The sequence below is a fragment of the Dipodomys ordii genome, unplaced genomic scaffold, assembly GCF_000151885.1.
Source record: "Dipodomys ordii isolate 6190 unplaced genomic scaffold, Dord_2.0 Scaffold12, whole genome shotgun sequence".
NCBI classification, from domain to species: domain Eukaryota; kingdom Metazoa; phylum Chordata; class Mammalia; order Rodentia; family Heteromyidae; genus Dipodomys; species Dipodomys ordii.
The window spans coordinates 24,091,906-24,114,227 of NW_012267228.1; the positions used below are offsets into that span (position 1 = coordinate 24,091,906).

General features: G+C 37.4%; 1 protein-coding gene across 5 annotated transcripts in view; it reads right to left on the bottom strand.

Moving 5' to 3' along the window:
• The window catches only part of Slmap (sarcolemma associated protein), a 75,757-nt gene that overhangs the window by 25,246 nt on the left and 28,189 nt on the right, over positions 1-22,322 (bottom strand). For 2 of the 5 annotated variants that reach the window (XM_013010480.1, XM_013010479.1), the window contains 4 exons: positions 19,333-19,395; positions 10,643-10,702; positions 4,421-4,504; positions 4,096-4,155 (listed from right to left, as the gene is read on the bottom strand). In XM_013010480.1, the coding sequence (XP_012865934.1) occupies positions 4,096-4,155; positions 4,421-4,504; positions 10,643-10,702; positions 19,333-19,395 (267 nt within the window). The remainder of the gene's footprint in view (positions 1-4,095; positions 4,156-4,420; positions 4,505-10,642; positions 10,703-19,332; positions 19,396-22,322) is intronic. The other 3 variants (XM_013010477.1, XM_013010476.1, XM_013010475.1) reach the window with 2 other exon arrangements.

Sequence of the window (22,322 nt, forward strand, 5' to 3'; positions counted from 1 at the left end):
CTTAGAAATTCCTCATGCTACCAGCACTCACTCATGTGCAGAGAATCCCCAAACCTGGATACTTCCTTTGTCTGACCACATCTCATCTTTCTGACCATCTTCCCCACAGGGCCTATGTTCTACCACATTCATGTTCCTGTATACTTGACGCCTAGAGTCAAGTTACTCCTATTCTAAATATGACTTCTATTTATGAACATGAGTATAATACAGTTCCCCTTTCCCCTTTGGCATATTCTTTTTTTTTTTTTTTGTGCTGGTCCTTGGGCTTGAATTCAGGGTATGGATGCTTATGATCTACCACATGAACCACCGCTCTACTTCTGGCTTTTTATGGGTGGTTAACTGCAGACAGGAGTTTCACAGACTTTCCTGCTTGGGCTGGCTTTGAACTATGATCCTCAGATTTCAGCCTCCTTAGTAGCTTAGATTATAGGTTTGAGCTTCTGGCACCTGGCCTCATTTATTTTTATCATTTCCTTTGGGAACTCTGTCCTTGGCCACGAAGTGGTGCTTTCCAAAGTTCCATTACACTTATTAAAATGCTTTTAACGTAAGTACTTGTCTCTTCCTTCTATATATACATCAGTCTGTATCACCCCAGACCCAAAAAAAAAGATCTCAGGAATAAGTGAAATGACTTTTTAGTCCCTGCACTGTTCTGTACTATATTTAATTTCCAGTTCCTGGTGTGATCATATAAAAGTGGGTCATCTTTGAAAATGAGAATGAATGCTTTTGATAAAGATGTTGGGACAAGCCAGGCGCTGGTGGCTCACACCTGTAATCTTAGCTACTCAGGAGGCTGAGATTTGAGGATCGTGATTCAAAGCCAGCCCAGGCAGTAAAGTCCATGAAACTCTTATCTCCAACAAACCACCAGAAAACCAGAAGTGGCGCTGTAGCTCAAGTGGTAGAGCACTAGCCTTGAGCAGCACTCTGGATCAGAGTTCAAGCCCCACAACCACCAACAACAAAAGACGTTGGGACAATGGAGACAAACAATTCTAGGCAAATTAGAACCTGCAGTCATTCTTGTTTATCAGGGGCCAAACTAATCATCACTGTTCCCAGCAGGACAGCTCTTCCAGAAATAGATATTTTTGGTAATGAAATCACTATCCTTTCAGTCATTTAAGGTCAAATGCTAGGGCTGTATATGACTTCCTATTTCTCTCCTATATTTCGCTTTTCATGCTTATGCACTGTAGGTGAGATAACTAAGGATGAAAGACAAGAACAATAGCCTCAAATTGGATTGTATTTTTTGGTTTAAATTTCTACAGCAATCATCCTGGTTCAAACTCAACAATTACCTACAACTCCTAAATGTGGCCTTACATGTAGCCTTTCCCTACTCCAAGTAATCAGTAAACTTCCCAAATGAAGGTCTGATCATATCATTGCTGTGCTCAGAAGCCACTAAACTTTGTCACGAGTCACTCAAACTTATAAAACAATGAAATGTTATACCTATCAACCCCCAAATCTAACCCATGTTTTTATTTAGCATGTGGTTTTTAATATTTCCTTTGTCTGAGAAGGTATCTTGATTTTTCTCTTCTTGTATTCCCGATCAATTAAAAGTTTCATACATATATACTTAAATATAAAAATATAAACTACATAAAATCTAAAATATAAAAGATTATAAAATACTAAACACAATATTATTATATTAAAAAACAAGCAATTTCTTGATACTGATTACATAGCATTACATTTTCCCCATTTTTTTCAAATTTCTCTTCTAGTTGAACTGTTTAAATGTTATCCAAACAAGCTTCATACATTGTATTTGGTTGCTTGGAGATAGTCTCACACACTTTTCTGTGCTGGCTGGCTTGAAGATAGTTTGACATACTTTTCTGTGCTGGCTGGCTTTGAACTATGATCTTCTTGATCTCAGCCTCCTGTATAGTTAGGATTAGAGGCTTGAGCCACCAGTGCCCAGCAAACTTTATGACTCATTCACTTCCGTTGTTTTTGTTTTTTCACATTTCCATAAAGGTCTCCAGGTTTTGGTTTTGGTTTTTTCTTTTTTCTTTTCCCAGTATCACTAACAACATTTTACACAATTGCATTTCAGAGCAGGTAAGATTCCTGGACTGGTCTGGACTTACAAATTAACATATATTTGCTATTATGACATTGTCTTATCAACACTGTCTTCTGAGGTGATTATGGATCAGTAAGAATGCTGGAAATTATGGTTTTAAATATTTAAGGACAAATTGGTAATTGGCTGGATGGATCAGCAGCCCTCAAAAACTTTCTCCATTCTAGAAGTCAATCAAAGGTAGATTAAGAAGCCATGTGGCAAATGCAAGTATGGTACTCACTACACATTATGTTGAAAATGAACTATACAATTTGTAGGTAGGGACAGGAGGTAAAAATGGGGGGAGAGAGAAGGGAGAGGGAAGGGGGTAAAATGTCCTGAAAGAAATGTACTCTTTCTTTTCTTTTTTCTTTTGTCGGTTCTCGGGATTTAACTCTGGGCCCGGGCACTGTCCCTGAACTCCTTTTTGCTCAAGGTTATTGCTCTACCATCTGAGTCACAGTGCCACTTCTGGCTTTTATTTAGTAGTTTACTGGAGAGAAGAGTATCATGGGCTTTCTTGCCTGACTGGCTTTGAATTGCGAGCCTCAGATCTCAGCTTCCTGAGTAACTAGGATTACTTGTGTGAGATACCAGCACCTGGCTACAAATGTACTTGTTCTTGATTTATGGAACTCTAATTCCTCGGTACATGTTTTATAATAACAATTAAAAAAAAAAAGAAGCCCTGTGATTTTTCAGTATTCATGGGAAAGAAAAGTCAAATCCAGGCTTTTTGGACTTAGGAACATTTTTTACTCCCTCTACAGCCATAGCCACAGTCACCAGTGGAAACCAGGCCAGCAGCAGGGTCATGCTGGATAAAACTAAGGCCTCATTCCACATAATCTCAAACCCAGGGATCACACTGTGATGTCCTTTGATAGCCCATGCAGAACAATAGGTACTTCTACAAAAATAATTTTTTTTAGCCTATTGCTCTGGTCCTGAAGAACTTCCCAAAATGTTTAACCCACTGTGCCAAACTCTTCCTCTGTATAATAAACAATAAATGTTGACAATCACAGGTTTATAATTACGCCCTCTCAAGACACTTTTGTTTTACAAACATGTTCATGAATATTGACTTATTTCTTATCTGCTTAATTTTAAACAAGTAAATATCAAGAAATACACTTTCTTTTTAGAGGTAAGAGAAGTTAAAAGTTTACTATTACATGCATGGCCTATTTTAGGCACACTTAAAAATTCTTTAGCCCCAAACACCTTGAAGAATATCTTTAAAATGGGATATGTACTAGAGGATAAGGGGACTGGGAAATTATGGAATTTACAGCTGCTACCATAGGATAACAGCAAACAAATGATTCTTTATAGAAAGGTAAGATTTTTAACTACTTCAAAGTACTAATAAGTTCCTATCAGAGACATGAGGATTAACATAAATACAGCTGCATTTTTCTTTTCTTTTCTTCTTTTTTTTTTGGGGGGGGTCAGTTGTGAGGCTTGAACTCTGGGCCTGGGCACTGTCCCTGAGCACTTCAGCTCAAGGCAAGTGTTCTACCATTTGAGCCACAGAATTACTTCCAGCTTTCTGGTGGTTAATTGGAGACAAATCGCACGGACATTCCTGCCCAGGCTAGCTTTGAATTGCGATCCTCAGATCTCAGCCTCCTGAGTAGCTAGGATTATAGGCATGACCCACCCAGTGCCTGGCATACAGCTGCATTTCATTTCCTCTCATTTACTGCTTTTCCTATATAATGCTGACTGATCCAGATTATTCTAATTTTTTTTAATTGTGAAAATACTGTACAGAGGGGTTACAATTACATGGGCATTATTCTAAATTTTTTTTGAACCTTTGGGCAACAACATCAACAATTTCATATTTTAGTTCATACTACTTTACAAAACCTGTTTTAATCTCTTAGCTAAAACTTATAATTTGACATACTGTACAGACAAATTTGTAGCAAAAGGTGAATCTGATGACCTGGTTTATAAAATGTTATGAAAACATGTTAACGTACCTTTTAGTAGAGATACCTTAGCAAGAGGTTCGTTTAGATCTTGCTCATCCATCTGGGCATCTACAGAGGAGGAAAAAAGAGAGATAATTACAAATAATATTCACATCCACCAGAAAGCTTAAACTACATCAAATAAATAAGTAAAATTTACAAAGCTTTTTTATTTAGATAGTTGAAGGTACTTTTAACAAAATAAGTCAAGATTCTAGTGCTTGACTTGTTAAATGAAAGCACTGCTTTTCCCAAAACACAAACCTTGACACCTGTATTCTCACAGTTCTGTACAGTACAATACCTGTAGTTTTGTAAAAGCTGTTAAACTCACCCGTAGTATCGTCACTGCTCTTTTCCTTGCTTGGACTCAGAGTATCTGATAAGTCTGATTCTTTTGCTTTTGCCTGGTTTTCTACTAAGGAAAAAAAAAGTGAAAATCTTGTTATAATACCGTATTATCAAGAAAACTGCTTCAAATTACAAATGTTTAAAATCTATTGCTATGTAAAATACTTTTAAAAATGAACCAAGATCACTGAATCTCTTACTTTTCACCACCCTAGCACCAAATGGAATGCTGGGTATTATACACGTAATTGTATTAAATTATAATGTGGCATGTCTCTGTTGAGCAGAGAGGGCTGGGCTTTTGGTCAAGGCTGTTCACTTGCCAACTAGAAACAAAATGAAGATAGCTTTGCTAAAGTTCACAAAACTGCAACAAATACAGCAGAATTTCCAGTACAATGTGGACTTTGTATAAAGATGATAGAAAGAAAACTACTATGGAAAACAATAGCCAGAAGGCTGTCTTAGTAATGCTTACAGTTATATAATAAAATTCTGGAAAGCACAAGTATTTGCAATAAAGGCACCATTTAAAACAAAATGCCTATTTCTAAAGAAAACATAACTAAATCACAGTAAGAAAATTTCAAAAGTAAAGTTTTGAAATTATTTCTAAGAGATATTCTAGCAGATCCAATGAAGTCATTCTAGGCCATTTTCAACTAATTGCTCTAAAAATCCTAATTGTAAGCCAACAGTCTATTGATGACCAGTAATTAATTAGGCCTCAGGTTCTCATCTGAAATAGCATCCTTTAGAACAGAATTTACAAAGGGGGTCATTTCTTTGATCAAATCCTACAGCATCTCCCCATTCCCCACCAGGCCCTAACAGAATTAAGTTCTAAATACCTGCAATGGCTCTCACAGGAGCTCTGCTTCACTCATTGTGCTTCTTTCTAGGCTAGAGCCTGCCAGCTCATTACAGCCTTCAATTCTTTGCTTGAGTCTGTATCTCTCTAACCTCAACTACCATTCTCTCTATCTAGCCTGTTCATTCTGTAAGATATGCTTTACGCTCTATCACCTTTAAAGGTCTTCACTTCTCTAGTATGTTGATTTTAGCCTGTCTTTTCTCACGTAAAGTATAAGTAAGAATTGTCACTGCAGTATTGTTCATTATTGAAAAATGAGATATATGTATTGAGAATGAAAAATGCTCAAGATATACTTACTAATTTAAGTAAATATTAAGATGAAGATCAGAATCTATACTATAACCCCACGTACATCAATATTTATTTATTTATTCATTCAGTAATAAGGTCTCACTATGTAGCCTAGGCTAGTCTCAAACTCCCAATCCTCTTATCTCAACCTCCCAAATGCTGGGATTATGGGACTACACATCACACCAGGCAATCAGAATTTTTAATGTTATATATACTTTCAAAGTCCACAGGCAGCTATAATAGAGATATTAATGATAATTTCTGGAGGTAAATTCCTGGTGGATATTTATTAATGTTATCTATAGTTACATGTTGCTTGCAAACTTTTAGTGGCTATAAATTGCTTTACAATCTAAATTTTAAGAGATATATTCCAGTTTAAAAGATATAAAAGACATCTAAAATCATGCAGGGTCGAAATATTTAATACATATTAAAACAAAATTATATAGAAGAACACCTGACAGCTTATAAAATGTATAATAAGTGGCAAGAAATCTTTGCTTCTTGTCCCACGTCCATTTGTGGTAAAAAGTCACTGCTGAGTAATAGCAGGAATTTAGGTTAGTAGTGAAGTCACCAGCCATGAAGGCCCGTGGGAATCTAATCTGTGACCTCTTTTGTATTCACAGTGTGCCTTAATCAGGCATTTCAGAACGTTCTAGTTTTGATTACAAAGTTAAACTTTCAAACAAAACAGGCTCATATACCTAATCTCTATAAATGGATACAGAGGAGGTCAGTCTGGAAGAAATAAAGGGAACAGTAAAAACATGACTCTCCCTTGATGATCATGACACTAAAGCATTTTTCAATATATTCCAGTGTAGTTTCTTTTTCTTTCTTTCTTTCTTTTTTTGGTCAGTCGTGGGGCTTGAACTCTAGGCCTCAACGCTGTCCCTCAGCTCTTCAGCTCAAAGCTAGTGCTCTACCACTTGAGCTACAGTGCCACTTCCAGTTTTCTGGTGGTTTATTGGAGATGAGAGTTTCACAGACTTTCCTGCCTGGGATGGCTTTGAACTGCGATCCTCAGATCTCAGCCTCCTGATTAGCTAGGATTACAGGCGTGAGCCACCAGCGCCTGGTGTGTATTTTCTTTTGTTGTAAAAATATTAGTTTTGCTTTATTTTGTATTTTACATCTGATGGCCCCAAACTGAGTATTTAGTTTTTCTTTTCTGCCTTTGCTGCTCTTTCAGTATCTATACTGTTTCTCCTAACAGCACAAGCAGTCTGATCCTCATATGGTACAGAGATCTCCAATAATCCCAGCTCTCTAGCACATTGCACCAGGCCCTCCTATTTCACTGCTGAGATCTGAGCATTGTGACTCAAAGACAGCCCATTTAGGAAAGTCCATGAGACTCTTATCTCCAACTAACCACTAAAAAGCCACAAGTGGAGCTGTGGTAGAGTGGTAGAGTGCTGCTTTGAGCAAAAATAGCTGAGGACAGCACCCAGGCTCTGAGTTTAAGCCCCAGGACTAGTACAAAAAAAAATCCATACAAACATCTATCTATCTTATCTAATCTAATCCATATGTATATTTATCTCTGGCACACAGATTATTGAGCCTGGGCCTCATACATTTAAGACAAGTGCTTTATCATTTGAACCACAAGTTTTTGTTTTTTTTTTTTGTATTTGGCTTTTGATATAGTCTTTATAAGCCTGTATAAGCCTTGAAATCAAGATCATACTGTCTCAAGACACTTATAGCCAGATTGAAAACATTTTAAATTATTTTTATTATCTTTTTTTTTTAGTAATTGCACAAAGGAGTTGCATTTGTATTATTCTTTATGTGTATATGCCAAGAATGGGGTTTGAAAACAGAGTCTAGGTGTGCCAGGGTTTTACCACTTGAGCCAACTTGAGCCACAGCTCCACTCTAGCTATTTTTGGTGGTTAGCTGGAGATAAGAGTAGGATTTTCTTGACTGGGTTGTATTCAAACGGCTATCCTCAGATCTTAGCCTCCTAAATAGTAAGGATTGTACAGGTATGAGCCACTGATGCCTGGCTTGTATATTATTCTTCAAGGATGAATTCTACTCATTGTGTGGACTTACATGCCACATTTATTTAATAAAAATTTTTATCATTAGCTGGGCGCTGGTGGCTCACGCCTGTAATCCTAGCTACTCAGGAGGCTGAGATCTGAGGATCGCGGTTCAAAGCCAGCCCGGGCAGGAGAGACCGTGAGACTCCTATCTCCAATAAACCACCAGAAAACCGGAAGTGGCGCTGTAGCTCAAGTGGTAGAGCGCTAGCCTTGAGCTGAAGAGCTGAGGGACAGCGCCCAGGCCCAGAGTTCAAGCCCCACGACCGACAAAAAAAAAAAAATTATCATTAACTATATTTCCTTCTTGTCACTTTATCTATGTTTTGGAGACAGGACCAACCTATCACCCAGGCTAGGTTCAAGTTGCAGTATTTCTGTCTCATTTACTGAATTCAGAAATTACAGATGTGTAATGTCTTTCTCATTGCTTTTAAAATGTATTGAAACTTCCTTTTATATATGTAGTACTTGTCCTGGGACTTGAACTCAGGGCCTGGGTGCTGTCACTCAGCCTTTTTTCTCAAGTCTGATGCTAGACCTCTTAAGCTCTATTCTGAGTCTTTGGTGGTTAATTGGAGATAGGAGTCTATGACTTTACTGTTTAGGCTGGCTTTGAAATAGCTTCTCACACCTCAGCCTCTTGAGTAGCTAGAATTACAGGGGTGAGCAACCAGCTCCCTGCTCATCCTTGCATATTTATCTAATTGGTTCCTTAAAATGAAAACCAAGCTCTGTATGGTGGCACAGACCTCTAATCCCAACATTCAGTAAGCTGAGGTAAAAGGATTACAAGTTTAAGACCAGTCTGAACCACATAATGAGACCTTGTTTCAAAAAAAAAAAAACAAACACACCCAAACCCAATCAAACCAATAAAAATTTGGAAGTGCAACTGCTGGGTCAAAAGCATATTCTTTTTTAAAAAATTAATGGTTATTTTTCCTTTTATTAATTTATTTATTGTTTATGTGGTACCAAGGAATCGAACCCAGGGCCTCATGCATGCTAGACAAGCACTCTGCCACATATGCACATTCCCTGCCATATTCTTAAATGAACCCCAGGAAATGGAAACAAGAGTTGTTTTTTTTCCTTTGCTTTCTTTCTCTCCTCTCTCTCTCCTCTCTCTCTCTCTCTCCCTCTCCCCTCTGCCCCCCCTCTGCCCCCCCTCTGGTTCAGGGCATGATCTCAGGGCCTGAATGCTGTCTGTGAGATTTTTGCTCAAGGGCAGCACTCTACCACTTGAACCACTTCTGCTATTTTATTTTTTAGGGGGGAGGTTTATTGAAGATAAGGGTCTCACAGACTTTCCTACTCGGGCTGGCTTTGAATTGCAATCCTCAGATCTCAGCCTCCTGAGTAGCAAGGATTTCAGGCGTGAACCAATGACACCTGGCTTTGTTTTCTTTTTGTCTTGTTTTTATCTGTCTTTGGAAGGGGAGGGGAGGGACAGAAATGGTGGGAAAAGGGTAAACAAATGCAGCAGTCTACTCCCAAGATACTATGTTGAAAATAACTATAACTTGTGAGTGGGGATGGGAGGGAAAAATTGGGAGAGTGCAAGGGAAGAGGTGAGACTGTCCAAAAAGAAATGTCCTCTTTCCCTGACTTACATAATGCAACCCCTACGTACATCACCTTTATATTAACAATAAAAATTAAAAAGCCATATTATTCAAAAATTTCAATTTATATTTTAGAGTTTATATTTAAAAATCACTAATAGTGTACAAATACTTTTAAAAAGATGATACCACTAAATTCAAGTAAATGTACCAGAGATGCAATTTATTACACAGAACTCTTAAGACAGCAAGATACTACTATTCTTTCAAGAAGCACCCATTCTGCGACTCTACCCCTCCACCCGAGCTTTCCTCAGACTTCCAAGTGCAGGCTACTCCACCAACTTATCTGAATAGGTACTTAGGTGGTGAAGTAAAACCTATTTTAAAGTCTGTTCTCATCTCACTTTAGTAAGATGAAATAAAACTTCCATATGTACTAAAAATAGTTCACTGTTCTGAAACTCAATGCCTGTTTGCCAGAACAATATTAGTGCTGCATATTTTAGGCATTCTTTCTCCAAATATGGTCTCTACCGTGCACAAAATCCAAAATGAAAGCCACTAGATATATGAAATAACACCATCTTTTAAAATATTTTTAAAAGCTAAATGAATCTAGTTGTTTTGGCAAAATAGAGCAACTAAAATTAAATGTTCTACAATTTTATCACTGTTTTAACGGACCAAAAAGATTAGGTATCTATATTTAAATTTTATATCAGCAAAGCCTGCTGAAAGTTCTGCCATGACAATGAGCACATTCCACCAGATTTGCCTAACTTCCTTATACATAAAAGTAACTTGACAATATGATGTTTTAAGTTCACTTTTTTTCCCTAACTCTGATAATGCAATACAAAGAATTAACACAGTAAACTACTTTGGCTGTTACTGAACTATTTGTCCCCAAATGTAAGAAGATTTTCATTGACAAACTGATTGATTTCATTTAAATTATACAGGGATGTCAAAAGGTAAGGAAATATTAAATAAGCATAGAAATTAAAAATTACCATCTTCTCCAATGAAACTAAGCATTTTTTACTACACAAAAGCTTACATTGTGTTTGATTAAAATTTTTGTATCAAAGATGAAAATAATACTGGAGGTCGGACAGAAAGATCATAACCAAATTTTAATACTAAAGAAACCTGTAACAAATATTACTTTCAAAAAACACATACATATATAACCACTTTGAAAGAATTTCCAATTAAGACATCTTTTTAAAAGGAGAAATCCAATTATTTTATATATAATCTGATATTGTTTACTGAATTGCCATTTTGAGAGTCAGAAGAAATAAACGGATGGTTAAAATATTATGACATTGAAAATTTACACTAACCTACATTTATCCAGAAGAACTGTCAAAAAAATATAGAAAAATCAGAGAACCAACCTTTTGAAAGCTTTGTTTCTTCTACCACTTTGGTTAGATGCCCTTCGACAATCAGCTTCTCTGCCAAAGAAAATAAACGTCACCAACCAAGCCAAACTGAGCAGCATTTCCCTGAGAGGGACAGTGTAACACATTCCATGACCAAATTTAAAGATGGTAACATTACTCCCAGGACCAAGCTTGAACAAAGAACTCGAACCTGAAGGGGAACTAGAGAACTCCAAGGATGATAGAGCAACCAGGTTAACATAGGAACTGGGGACAAAAGACACTTTTTCTTTTATTTCACTAGATTTCACCTTATTTAAAACAGTCCTTTTTACAAAGGAATCAGAAGAAAACAACAGTGCACTCCTCTATAAATCTAGGATATTGAGTTGAAATAAAAGAATCCTGAGTAGTTGTTTTACTTAGATATGAAATAAAAATTATCTCATACAGACAGTTCACTTTTCCCTGCTGACACAATTCAGCAGAGACTTAAGTAAGATATTTCAAGTGAAATGAATTTTAGAAGTTAATCACTTAGAGAAATAAAGTACTGTTTTATGGAGGATTTTCTGTGAATATGCAATATACCTTCTTTATAACTTTTTGAAATTCATATATTTTCCCATTCTGCATTTCACTAAGAAGAATATATCTATTATGAATAGCCCCTTCTTTAATACTGTATACCAGTTGGTTTCTTTCAATTTATTCTTCTACAGCATATGAAGTAATTTTTTTATTCTTTGACTCCTTTTTTATGTGCTGGTAAAGGGGTTTCAATCCAGGGTTAGGGAGCTCTCCTTTAGCTTTTTCCCCTCAAGGTTAGGGCTCTACCACTTGAGTCACACCTCACTTTAGGCATTTAAGAATCTCCCAGACATTCTGTCCGGACTGCTTTGAACCTCAAGGATTACAGCCACTGGTGCCTGGCTTTACTCTTTGACTCTGAAGTAACTGCAACTTGGCCCACATCCACCCTTCAACATTAAGATCATTATAATCTCATTTGCCAATGCCTATGGAGCTTTTCCTTATTTTTTATTTGATTGCTTGTGCTTTCCTTTCTTAAAGTAAAAATCATAGATTTAGATACTTCTTAAAGTCATTAGTCCTATAAGATACAAATTATAACCTGTCTGATGCATGCTGTCCTAGTCCCACTTCAGTCTTGAAAGTTATTACTTCCACTTGTTAGCCATTTTTCTGTTAGCTCCATTTGTTGTTTGTTTGTTTATTTAGAAATGGGGTCAGATTATGTAGTTCAGGCTGGCCTGGAACTCAAGATTCTTCTACTTCCACCTCCCAAGCACTGTATTACAAGTGTACTAGTATATCTACCCACTGTATTTATATTTCTAAATAATATTGATTTAAAACCCTTCTATTTTATACACTATTTATTAACAATATTTTGTATATGATTAAGCTGTTTCATATTCTACCATCACCTTAAGAGTTGCATCTCACCTATCTATAATCAGTAGTTTAATCTATTTAATCTAAATCATCTAAAATGCTATTATATATTTTTCCTACTTATACAACAGTAATTCTCAAGTTTATAATGCATCATGCTTTGCTTTGCTAATGTTTTATATGTATCCTAAACACAGGCCACATTCTCAAAGAACAATAAAATCTCTCATATGGTCAAACATATTAGTAATATGCCATATATTTCCATCTCTCTCTTCTCGTGTTTTAGTTGTGTGTGCTGCTCTAGGCAGGGATGTGACCTGTGTAAAACTCTCTATGATCTTGGATTCCAAATCTTTCTTTTCTGTTATATTCTCTTGTTTTGCTATAATACATCCTCTGATAGAGAGTAAATATTTTGTGGCCGTCCCTCTGAAAATGTTGGCATTCTATCCTCATGCTTATTTAATAGTTTGATTAAACTTACAAACTATCATTTTTTTTTCCATCGGAATTTTCAAAGTAGAGGGATGGCTGAGAATGTTGAAAGGTGTAACATATATCAAGATGTACTGTATTGATAAATTGCTTTGTTAAATGGCAACTTCTTTGTACAACTACCTAAGGATTTTTTTTTTTTGTCAGTTGTGAGGCTTGGACACTATCCCTCAGCTCTTTATCTCAAGGTGAGCACCCTACCACTTGAGCCACAGTGCTACTTCCAGTTTTCTGAGTAGTTTTTTGGAGATAAGAGTCTCACAGACTTTCCTGCCTGGGCTGGCTCTGAACCACGATCCTCAGATTTTAGCCTTCTGAGTAGCTAGGATTATAGGTGTGAGCCATTTTAAAATTAAGGTAATTTTTTAAAAAGAGAAAAAATATGCATTTTCAAAGTGTTGTTTCACTGCTTTCTAGCTTTCAAATAGAAGGTGTGTGACATACACTCCTGTTCCTATAATAGAGCACCTTGGAGGAATCTACACCCTAACTTCCTAATATTGAGCTTCCTCAATCCACAGGACTCATACTCCCTAGGGCCAAAGCATTTGAGAGTATGATTTTAAAAAAAAACAAAAACTGTTGTCTTACCTATTGTCCCTACTGCAGGAACTCTAGAAGTGTGGTGAGATGCAGTATCATCAGATGGTAAAGACCCTACTGAACTAGATTCTTGAATGACAATGTAATCTCCTCCCTACCATGGACTTGAAGCATGAGGGAGAAATTCATATTTGTCAAAGCAAGCCATTTTAGATTTGAAAGGGGAAGGTGGGGAGGGGGGAGGGGGACAAGAGAGAGGGGGAAAAAAGTAAAGATTCAAGAGTTTATTTACTGCTACATTATAATTCAGCTTATTATGACTAATATTAGACCCTTTTGTTCCTTCTGGAAGTTTCTCTAATTCTTATATTGACTTCAATCTAGACCATTTTTTGTTGTTATTGTTGGTTGTGGGCGTTGACTTCAGGGCCTGGGCAGTGTCCCTGAGCTCTTTCACTCAGATTACATAGAGCTCTACCACTCTGAGCCACAGCTTCTTCCAGTGTTCTGGTGATTAACTGGAGATAAGTCTCCTGGACTTTCCTGCCTGGGCTGGCTTTGAACTGTGATCCTCAGATCTGAGCCTCCTGAGTAGATAGGATTACTGGTGTGAGCTACCAGCATCTGGTAGCTAGAACCACATTTTTATTTATTAAAATATTACTTGTATTCCATAACTTAAAAAATACAGCACCTTTTTTCATCCATGAAACATTTCTCTCTGAATAAATGACATCATGTCTAAACTGAATTTCTTTTACTTCTTTCCTCCCATATGGGTTAGGTATCATTCCTGTCTAAGCTTCCACAGCTCTTTATTTCTATCTTTGTGAAGATATACTGCAACTACTCATCATATTTATGCATGTTGAGTGGCATGAACCACTACTCTTGGCCTGTTTCATTCACTTTTAAAGCCCCAATAGCTCAAATGCCAGGAAATATGCAGGAGATATTTAATTAATATTTGTTGAATACATACATGTATTGAAAAAATACTTCTTCTTCTTATTGCTAGTCCTGAGGCTTGAACTCAGGGCCTGGGAACTGTTTCTACGAGTTTCTTTTGATCAAGGCTAGCACTCTACCACTTGAGCCACAGCACGACTTCTGTGCTACTGAGGAATTGAACCCAGGGCTTCATGCATGTTAGGCAAGCACTCTATTACTAAGCCACATTCCCAGCTAAGAAAAATTATTTTAGTATTCCCTCATCCTAAAATACTGAGGATTAAAAACAATATACAAAGAAAGGTTTGGATAATACTGGTTAACAAAAGCTGAACAATAATCAGCTGCTGATATTCTCATTATTGGTAATATTTTAGGTCATATTATCAAATCTGATGAAACAGTAACTGCCTATAATTAAAGAATTAAAAAACATAGATAACATTAAAAAACAGTTTCCAAGCTTTTAATCTCAAATGTAGGGTGAGAACCTCAATGCTTTGTTGTAGTCAGTATCATCAAAAAAGGTGAGAATTGAATCTGTCCTGATCCTGTCCTGGAGATTCAAGAGAGCTTCCCTGTAATGATAACCATAGGTCTTAAAAGAGCTATTTAGCTGGGCACCAGTGCTTATGTCTGTAATCCTAGATACTCAGGAGGCTGAGATCTGAGGATGTGGCTCGAGACCACATCTCTATCTCCAATAAACTACTCAGAAAAAGCTGAAAGTGATGCCGTGGAGCGCTAGTCTTGAGCACAAAGAAGCTCACTGACAGCGATCAGGCCTGAGTTCAAGCCCCAGGAAAAGTGCAAAAAAATAAAAAAAGAGCTACAGATATATAGAGAGTAGGAGGCTTTTGTTTTGTTTTCCTGAGTACTATGTAGCTCAGGTTAGTCTTGAAATAATCACTGCTTCAGCCTCCTGAATACTGAGCTAATAGGCATGTACCTCCACATTCAGTATTTTAGAACATTCTTCTTCTTTTCTCTCTCTTTTTTAATGAAGACAACAAATATCTATTTTGTCTTTGTTTTCTTTTTATATTTATTTTCTGTATTTATGATGCTTGGGATCACAAATTTGGGTGGCCTTGTATATTATGCTAGGCAGCCAGCTGTTCTGTACTGAGTTATATTACTAGCTTCTTTTTTCTTCTTCTTCTTCCTTTCTTCTTTAAACTTCCTTTAATCAAGGATACACTAAGCTACATGTATTTACTGTGGAAAAAATAACACAAAAGACATAAAGCACAAAGGTACAGATCAATAATTAATTAATTAATTAATTTTAATTTTTGCCAGTCCTGAGGCTTGAACTCTGGGTCTGGAAGCTGACCCAGAGCTCCTTTTGCTCAAGGCCAGCACTCTAACACTTGAGCCACAATGCCAATTCCAATTTTTTCTGTGATTAATTGGAGATAAAGATTCTCACAGACTTTCTTGCCTGGGCTGGCTTTGAGCTGAGATACTCAGATCTCAGCCTCCTCAGTAGGTTGGCTTTGAGCTGAGATACTCAGATCTCAGCCTCCTGAGTAGGTAGAATTATAGGCGTGAACCACTGGAAACTGATTACAGCAATTCTTATTATAGAAGATATTCTGCCTTTTCAAAAAACAGTTCCAGGAACTATTTGTCTTAAAACACAAGAAGAAAGAACAAAGAGAAAAGGATATAGAATTCAAGGACAGATTAAAAATGACATGTAATGGGCCAATTTCAGGAACAGTAACAGATCTTTTCTAATAATGAACAATCTACATACTAGAACACTGATGACATGAGTGAGACTATTACCTATGTGCAGTTATACTAATGAAAATCTAGAAGAAATGCCAGGAAGCTGGCTGCCTTGGGGAAATAACAGGTATAAACAAATACCTTCCAACATATCCTAAGACCAGACGAACAAAGAAATAAGGAGTTAGAAACACCTCGCTCACAAAGTAGTCTTATAATAGGGACAAAAACTACCAAGAACAAGGGACCACAGTATTTTCTATTCTTTACTACAAATATATGGCTTTAAGAAATAAAAATTGAAAAAGCTTTCATATAGAATATGCAATCAGAAAAATCCTAAATTTTCCAAAGAGACTGAGCTCATAGAGCGATGAAAAGGAAACATGCAGTTATACAGCAACACTGATTCAATGTGTTTCTCCAAATAAGGGGATTTTTATGTGAGAACAAGCCCTAGCTGGAAGGAGGGAACAAAAGAAGTACAGAGATAGTGACTATAATTTCAAAATGGGGTGGGAGGCAGGAAAAGAATGTTTTGAAAATCAGGGAAAGAAAACTAAACATAACAATAAGACCTGAAACATTAAGATAATTAATGTTGGGAGCTCAGTGGTAGAGCACTTGCCTTGCATGCATGAGGCCCTGGGTTCGATTCCTCAGCACCACATAAACAAAAAGAAAAAAGCTGGAATTGGCACGGTAGCTCAAGTGGTAGAGCGTTAGCCTTGAGCTGAAGAGCTGAGGGACAGCGCCCAGGCCCAAAGTTCAGGCCCCATGACCGGACCCCTCCCCCCAAAAAAGATAATTAAGGCTGTGCTTAACAAAAATAAACAATAAAAATAATAAACTTGGAAACCTGCTCTGGCACCCAGCAGTAATGTCTCACCTCCTCAGGACAGACAGTAGAAAGAGGCATCAAAGGGATAGAGAGCAGTCAGAGAAGGCTATCTTTACTGTACTTATGGAGTGATAGCAAATCCTCCCCATGTCCTTACAGAAAGCCTCTACCTTCACCTTTCCATCGTTCACACCAATATAAATAAGCTCTTCAAATGACAAAATTCATGAACACCCAAAACAGACTTAAAAACATACAATCTGTTAGCTCAGAAAGCATTTTTTTTAGGCAGGTGCTGGTGTCTTATGCCTGTAATCAGAGCTACTCAGGAGACTACAGTCTGAGGATTGTGATTTGAGGATCATGATCTGAAGTCAGCTCAGGAAGAAAAGTCCACAAGACCATCAAAAAGTCTGACTGGAGGCTGGAAAATGGCTCAGTGGTAGGGTGCTTGCCTTGCATCCTGAGGCCCTGGGTTATATTCCTCGGCACCACATAAGCAGAAAAAGATGGAAGTGGCGCTGTGGCTCAAGTGGTAGAGCGCTAGCCTAGAGCTGAAGAGCTGAGGGACAGCGCCTAGGCCCAGACTTCAGGCCCCCACAACTAACAAAAATAAAAAAAAATTAAAAAAAAATAAAGTCTGACTGAACACCAAAAAGTCATAAGTGAAGTAGTGGAGGTTTGGTGTGGCTCAAGTGGTAGTACACTAGCCTTGAACACAAATGCTTAGGGATAGTACCCAGACCCTGAGTCAAGCCCCAGGAATGGCACAGACAACAACAACAAACTACCACATTTCTTTAGTTATACAAGAGGGTATTTCAGGGTTATCTTTCCACACTTTCCACACATTTACAATTAATTCCAATCAATATCACCCCTTCTATTGCTTTTCCTGACACGCCCCCCTCCTCTCAAAACAACTTCAATAGGTTTCACTATTCTATTTTCATACCTGCTCATAATCGATTTCAGTTTTTCAACCTCTATCATCCTTCTTGTTAGCATAACCTCATACCTTGTACTTTCCCTCACAATCTTTTTCTCTTTCCCAGGCAGAATATATCTTTATCAGAACACAAAAGTCTCAATGTATCCACAAAGTTAGCAAAGTAAACCTGAAGTAACAAATTTTCAAGGAACGTGATGGCTTTGAACAGCAATCCTCAGATCTCAACCTCCTGGCTAGGATTATGGGCATGAGCCACTGGTGCCCAGCACCAGCAGCTTTTCTAAAAAGCTTCTATATTCCCTTAAATATCTCAGGAGCATTACATTTGATCTGTTCAATTTGTGTCCATACTAAAAATTCTCCTAAAGTTGTGGATGGGGACTCAATATGCATACATAGTCATGAAATGTGATTATAACAGAAAAATGCAGAAAACCATTAATTTCAAAGACAGAAAAGAGGAAGGAAAAAAATGCCTAAATGTTTGCCTGATACTCATCCTCTTCTAACCCTTTTTTTTTGGGGGGGGGGTCCGGTCGTGGGGCCTGAACTCTGGGCCTGGGCGCTGTCCCTCAGCTCTTCAGCTCAAGGCTAGCGCTCTACCACTTGAGCCACAGCGCCACTTCCGGCTTTTTTTCTTTTTGCTTATGTGGTGCTGAGGAATTGAACCAAGGGCCTCAGGAGGCAAGGCAAGCGCTCTACCACTGGGTCACCTTCCCAGCCCACCCTTTTGTTTTTAAGATAAGGTCTTGTTAACTTTGCTGAGGCAGAACTTAAACTCAAGACCCTCTTGCTATCTACCTTCTATATAGATGAAATTAGTTAGGCGCTACCATATCCAGGCTTGTCTTAAAAATATTTGTAAAGATAGCCTTGTGCAACTTCCCAAGAGTAGAGGTGACATCAGACTGTGAAGCAACCTGTCCAAGAAACAGAAAGCTCCTACTGCCCCATCTTCAGAATTGGATGTCCAAACAGAATAACAGCTTTTAATAGTGTCATTTAATCAAACAAATGTATTTTCGAACCTCAAAACTTCTGGGGGCAGAGGCCTCTAGCTACTTGTAATCCTAGCTACTTGAAAGGCTGAGATTTGAAGGATCACAGTTTGCGGCTACCCTAGGTAAAAAGTATAAGAAACACCAATCTCAACTAATAAAAAGCTGGGATCAGTGGATCATGCCTAACACCTCAGCAATATGGGGAAAAGCAAAAGCAAGCACCTATTTGAAAAACGATGAAAGTAAAAGGGTTAGAGGTGTAGCTCAACTGGTAGTGTCTTTCTGTCAAGCACAAGTTCAAGCCTGAATCCAAGCAAAGAAAAGACTGTCAAAAATCTATGAACTAACTAGAACTTTAAAAAGGTTATTATTACTATTTCTTCATTAACTATCCACATAGAAAGTTTAGGTGCATGGCACTGCATTTTATTGCCTGCTCAATAATGACTTCTAAGCTACAAGTTTGAAATGTGTGTATGTGTGTGTGTGTGCCTACATGTGTAATGTGAAATGCTCAGCTCCATGAAACAGAAATATTTTCTCAAAATGGAGGAAAATTTAAGCCCCAGTACTGACACCAAAAAAAAAAAAGAACAAAATCAAAAGAGAGAAAAAGAAATAGTATGAAAAGATTTGTTGTTCTCTTAATCTGAAGATAGTTCTTTGTGTGCTTATACACAACATATGCATTGAGATCCTCACGTTTTTCAATTTAACCCTGGATTTCATAAAATCAATGTGAAAAATACTCTGTACTCACTCTGGCATTCTATGAAATGATGAATAAAAGTGCAGTCCCCGCCACTCTTTGAAAGCAAGTGCTCTAATAAAGAAAGAAACACTTTTAAGGATAAAGTTTTTTGCTGTCTTAGAAAACCAACAGCAAATGTAGGAAACGTGGAATGTATTAACATGGGTAACTCTGACTGAGTAGAAGTAATAATAGTTGAATATATTTTATTACTAAAGCAGAAATATTTTGGAGTTAAAAGACTGAAATATAACCATTCATTTGTACCCTGTACAGTTAACTTTTAAAGGTGTAGTTTTTATCCAAAGAGTTAAAACAACAAAAGAAGAACCCCCCAAAAAAGCTTCTCCTACTTTTAAAATATGTATTTTTCTATTACAACTTAACAAATATTAAAGACATTTTTAAAAATGGTTATTAGTATGCTTTCAAGTATATGTTCTCTAAAGGCTCTCATCACACCTATTCAAAGAGGCAAAAGGTAAGAAAATTCAATAATACTACAAAATAATCCCTTGAATTTTTTTTCTTTCAGCAGTCGTGGGGCTTGAACTCTAGGCCTGGGTACTGTTCCTCAGCTCTTCAGCTCAAGACAAGCGCTCTACCTCTTGAGCCACAGTACCACTTCCAGTTTTCTGGTGGTTAATTTGGAGTTAAGAGCCTCACAGACTTTGCTGCCTGTGCTGGCTTCGAACCGCAATCCTCATATTGCAGCCTCCTGAGTAGCTAGGATTACAGGCATGAGCCACCAGCACCCAGCTTGAAAGTTTTACTTTTGCACTTTCATTTTCACAAATAATCCTCTGAGTCCCTTTATCTAAACTTCAGATACTATTAAACACTATACTGCTTATCTCTACCCAAATGATCAAATTTAGCTTCTGTAGATCTTAAAATAAGAGCTTCCTTTTAAATAGTGTTGCTGAGGTCAAATGGAATTTGGTTTTGGAAAAAAAAACAGATGAGGAAAAATCAACTTGTAAACATAGTGGTTTAATAAGAGTTTCAGTCCTTTTCTTACAGTAGTCTTCATTTACCTTGACTAGAAGAACTAATAACTTCTGAATCTAGGTAAGATTCTTCAATTACATGCTTGTATGTTTCACAACTACCACTTAGATTTTTGAAATATAAAATTTATATTCCTAATGATGATTATCTGAAAGGTGCATAAGCACTAAAACTTATGGCAGAGGGTTCACAAGAGAACCCTCATTCTCTTCTCCTCCATCTCAACACACATCTCCTACTCTGATCATCCTCTCTTGACATCCTTTCCTGTAAGCTGCCTTCTTTTATTTCTCAAATTGTCTTTTTCTTCACCTAGTTACACAGTGTGAAGAACCTGCACTCTACTTTTACTACCAGTATAAGATAAAAACATAGGCAGAAAGGATTTATGCAACTCATGCTTTTAATCGCTGTGCAGATATAATGTAGCCCCTCAGAAGAAAAAACAAACATCTCATTGTAATAAAAATCGGGAAATCAAGGAATTTAAATAAATAGAATTTGAAAATTAGAACCAATTGAAAACCAAACAGAAGCCTCAGTAGATTAGCCAATGCCAAGATAGTTATTTTTAAATAAATTCTATTGACAACACTTTGAAAACCCAAACCATATAATACCACATTAAATATGAAATTTGGAGCCAATTTTAATGTCACTAAGAATTTTATGAAACATCCTGAAACCAAATTTCAGATTAATATCAAAGGACTTCAGATGACATTTATAAAAGCAGGCTATCCTCTAAATCACCCTAGTGTCTCCCTGGTTTGAATATATCTGAACTCTACACTAAAATATTTACTACTTTAACGTCTATGATTAATATAAGATAAATAACTGTGGATTACTTCTACAAAGACTTTTTTTTATTTTGGTCAGTTGTGGGGTCTTGAACTCTGGGCCTGGCTTCTGTCCCTGAGCTCTTCAGCTGAAGGCTAGCACTCTACCACTTGAGCCACAACATTATTTCCAGTTTTCTGGTGGTTAATTGGAGAAAAGAGTCTCATAGACTTTCCTGCCTAAGCTGGCTTTGAACTGAGATACTCAGATCTTAGCCTCCTTAGTAGCTAGGATTACAGGCATGAGCCACTGGCCTCGGCTACAAAGACTTTTTAATGCACATAAAAGTCTTACAGTTAGTTTATATGTAAAGGATTTTGCTGGTGACAGTTTTCTATTACTTGAATTCAGGCCTTTGGGAGTTCACTCACTAGAACTATTAAAAAATGCATGCCATTGATAGAGTTCAAAGGGAAGCAGGTATTTATGGGATGGAAGAGAGGTGGTCTGATTCTGGATAGGGTTAAAAGAGGGTAAAATAAACAACTATGGAAGCATAGTGAACCACCACTCTACTTCAAGTGTATTTTATTACATGTGAGTTTCCTGTAGTTCTGGGTTTTTTTTTGTCAGTATTGGGGCTTGAACTCTGTGCCTGAGCACTGTCCCTCAGCTCTTCAGATCAAGGCGAGCACTCTACCACTTGAGCCACAGTGCCACTTCCAGTTTTCTGAGTGGTTTATTGGAGATAAGAGTCTCATGGACTTTCCTGCCCTGGCAGGCTTTGAACCATGAGCCTCAGATGTCAGCCTCCTGAGTAGCTAGGATTCTTGGTGTGAACCACCAGCGATGTTTTGGTTTTTTTTTTGTCAGTCATGGGGCCTGAACTCTAGGCCTGGGCACTGTCCCTCAGCTCTTCAGCTCAAGGCTAGTGCATAGAGTAACTAGGATTCTAGGTGTGAGCCACAGTGCCACTTCCATCTTTTTCTGCTTAGGTGGTGCTGAGGAATCAAACCCAGGGCCTCAGGATGCAAGGCAAGCGCTCTACCACTGAACCACCTTCCCAGCCCCCCTGTAGTTTGTTTGTTTTTTAAACACCTAGAATATCTAATCTTCAAATGTAGTTAGTTTGAACAGAGATATGCTATAAGGTTTTTTCAAGCACTTAAGTAAAATTACTATGAAATATTTCATTAATAATCTTA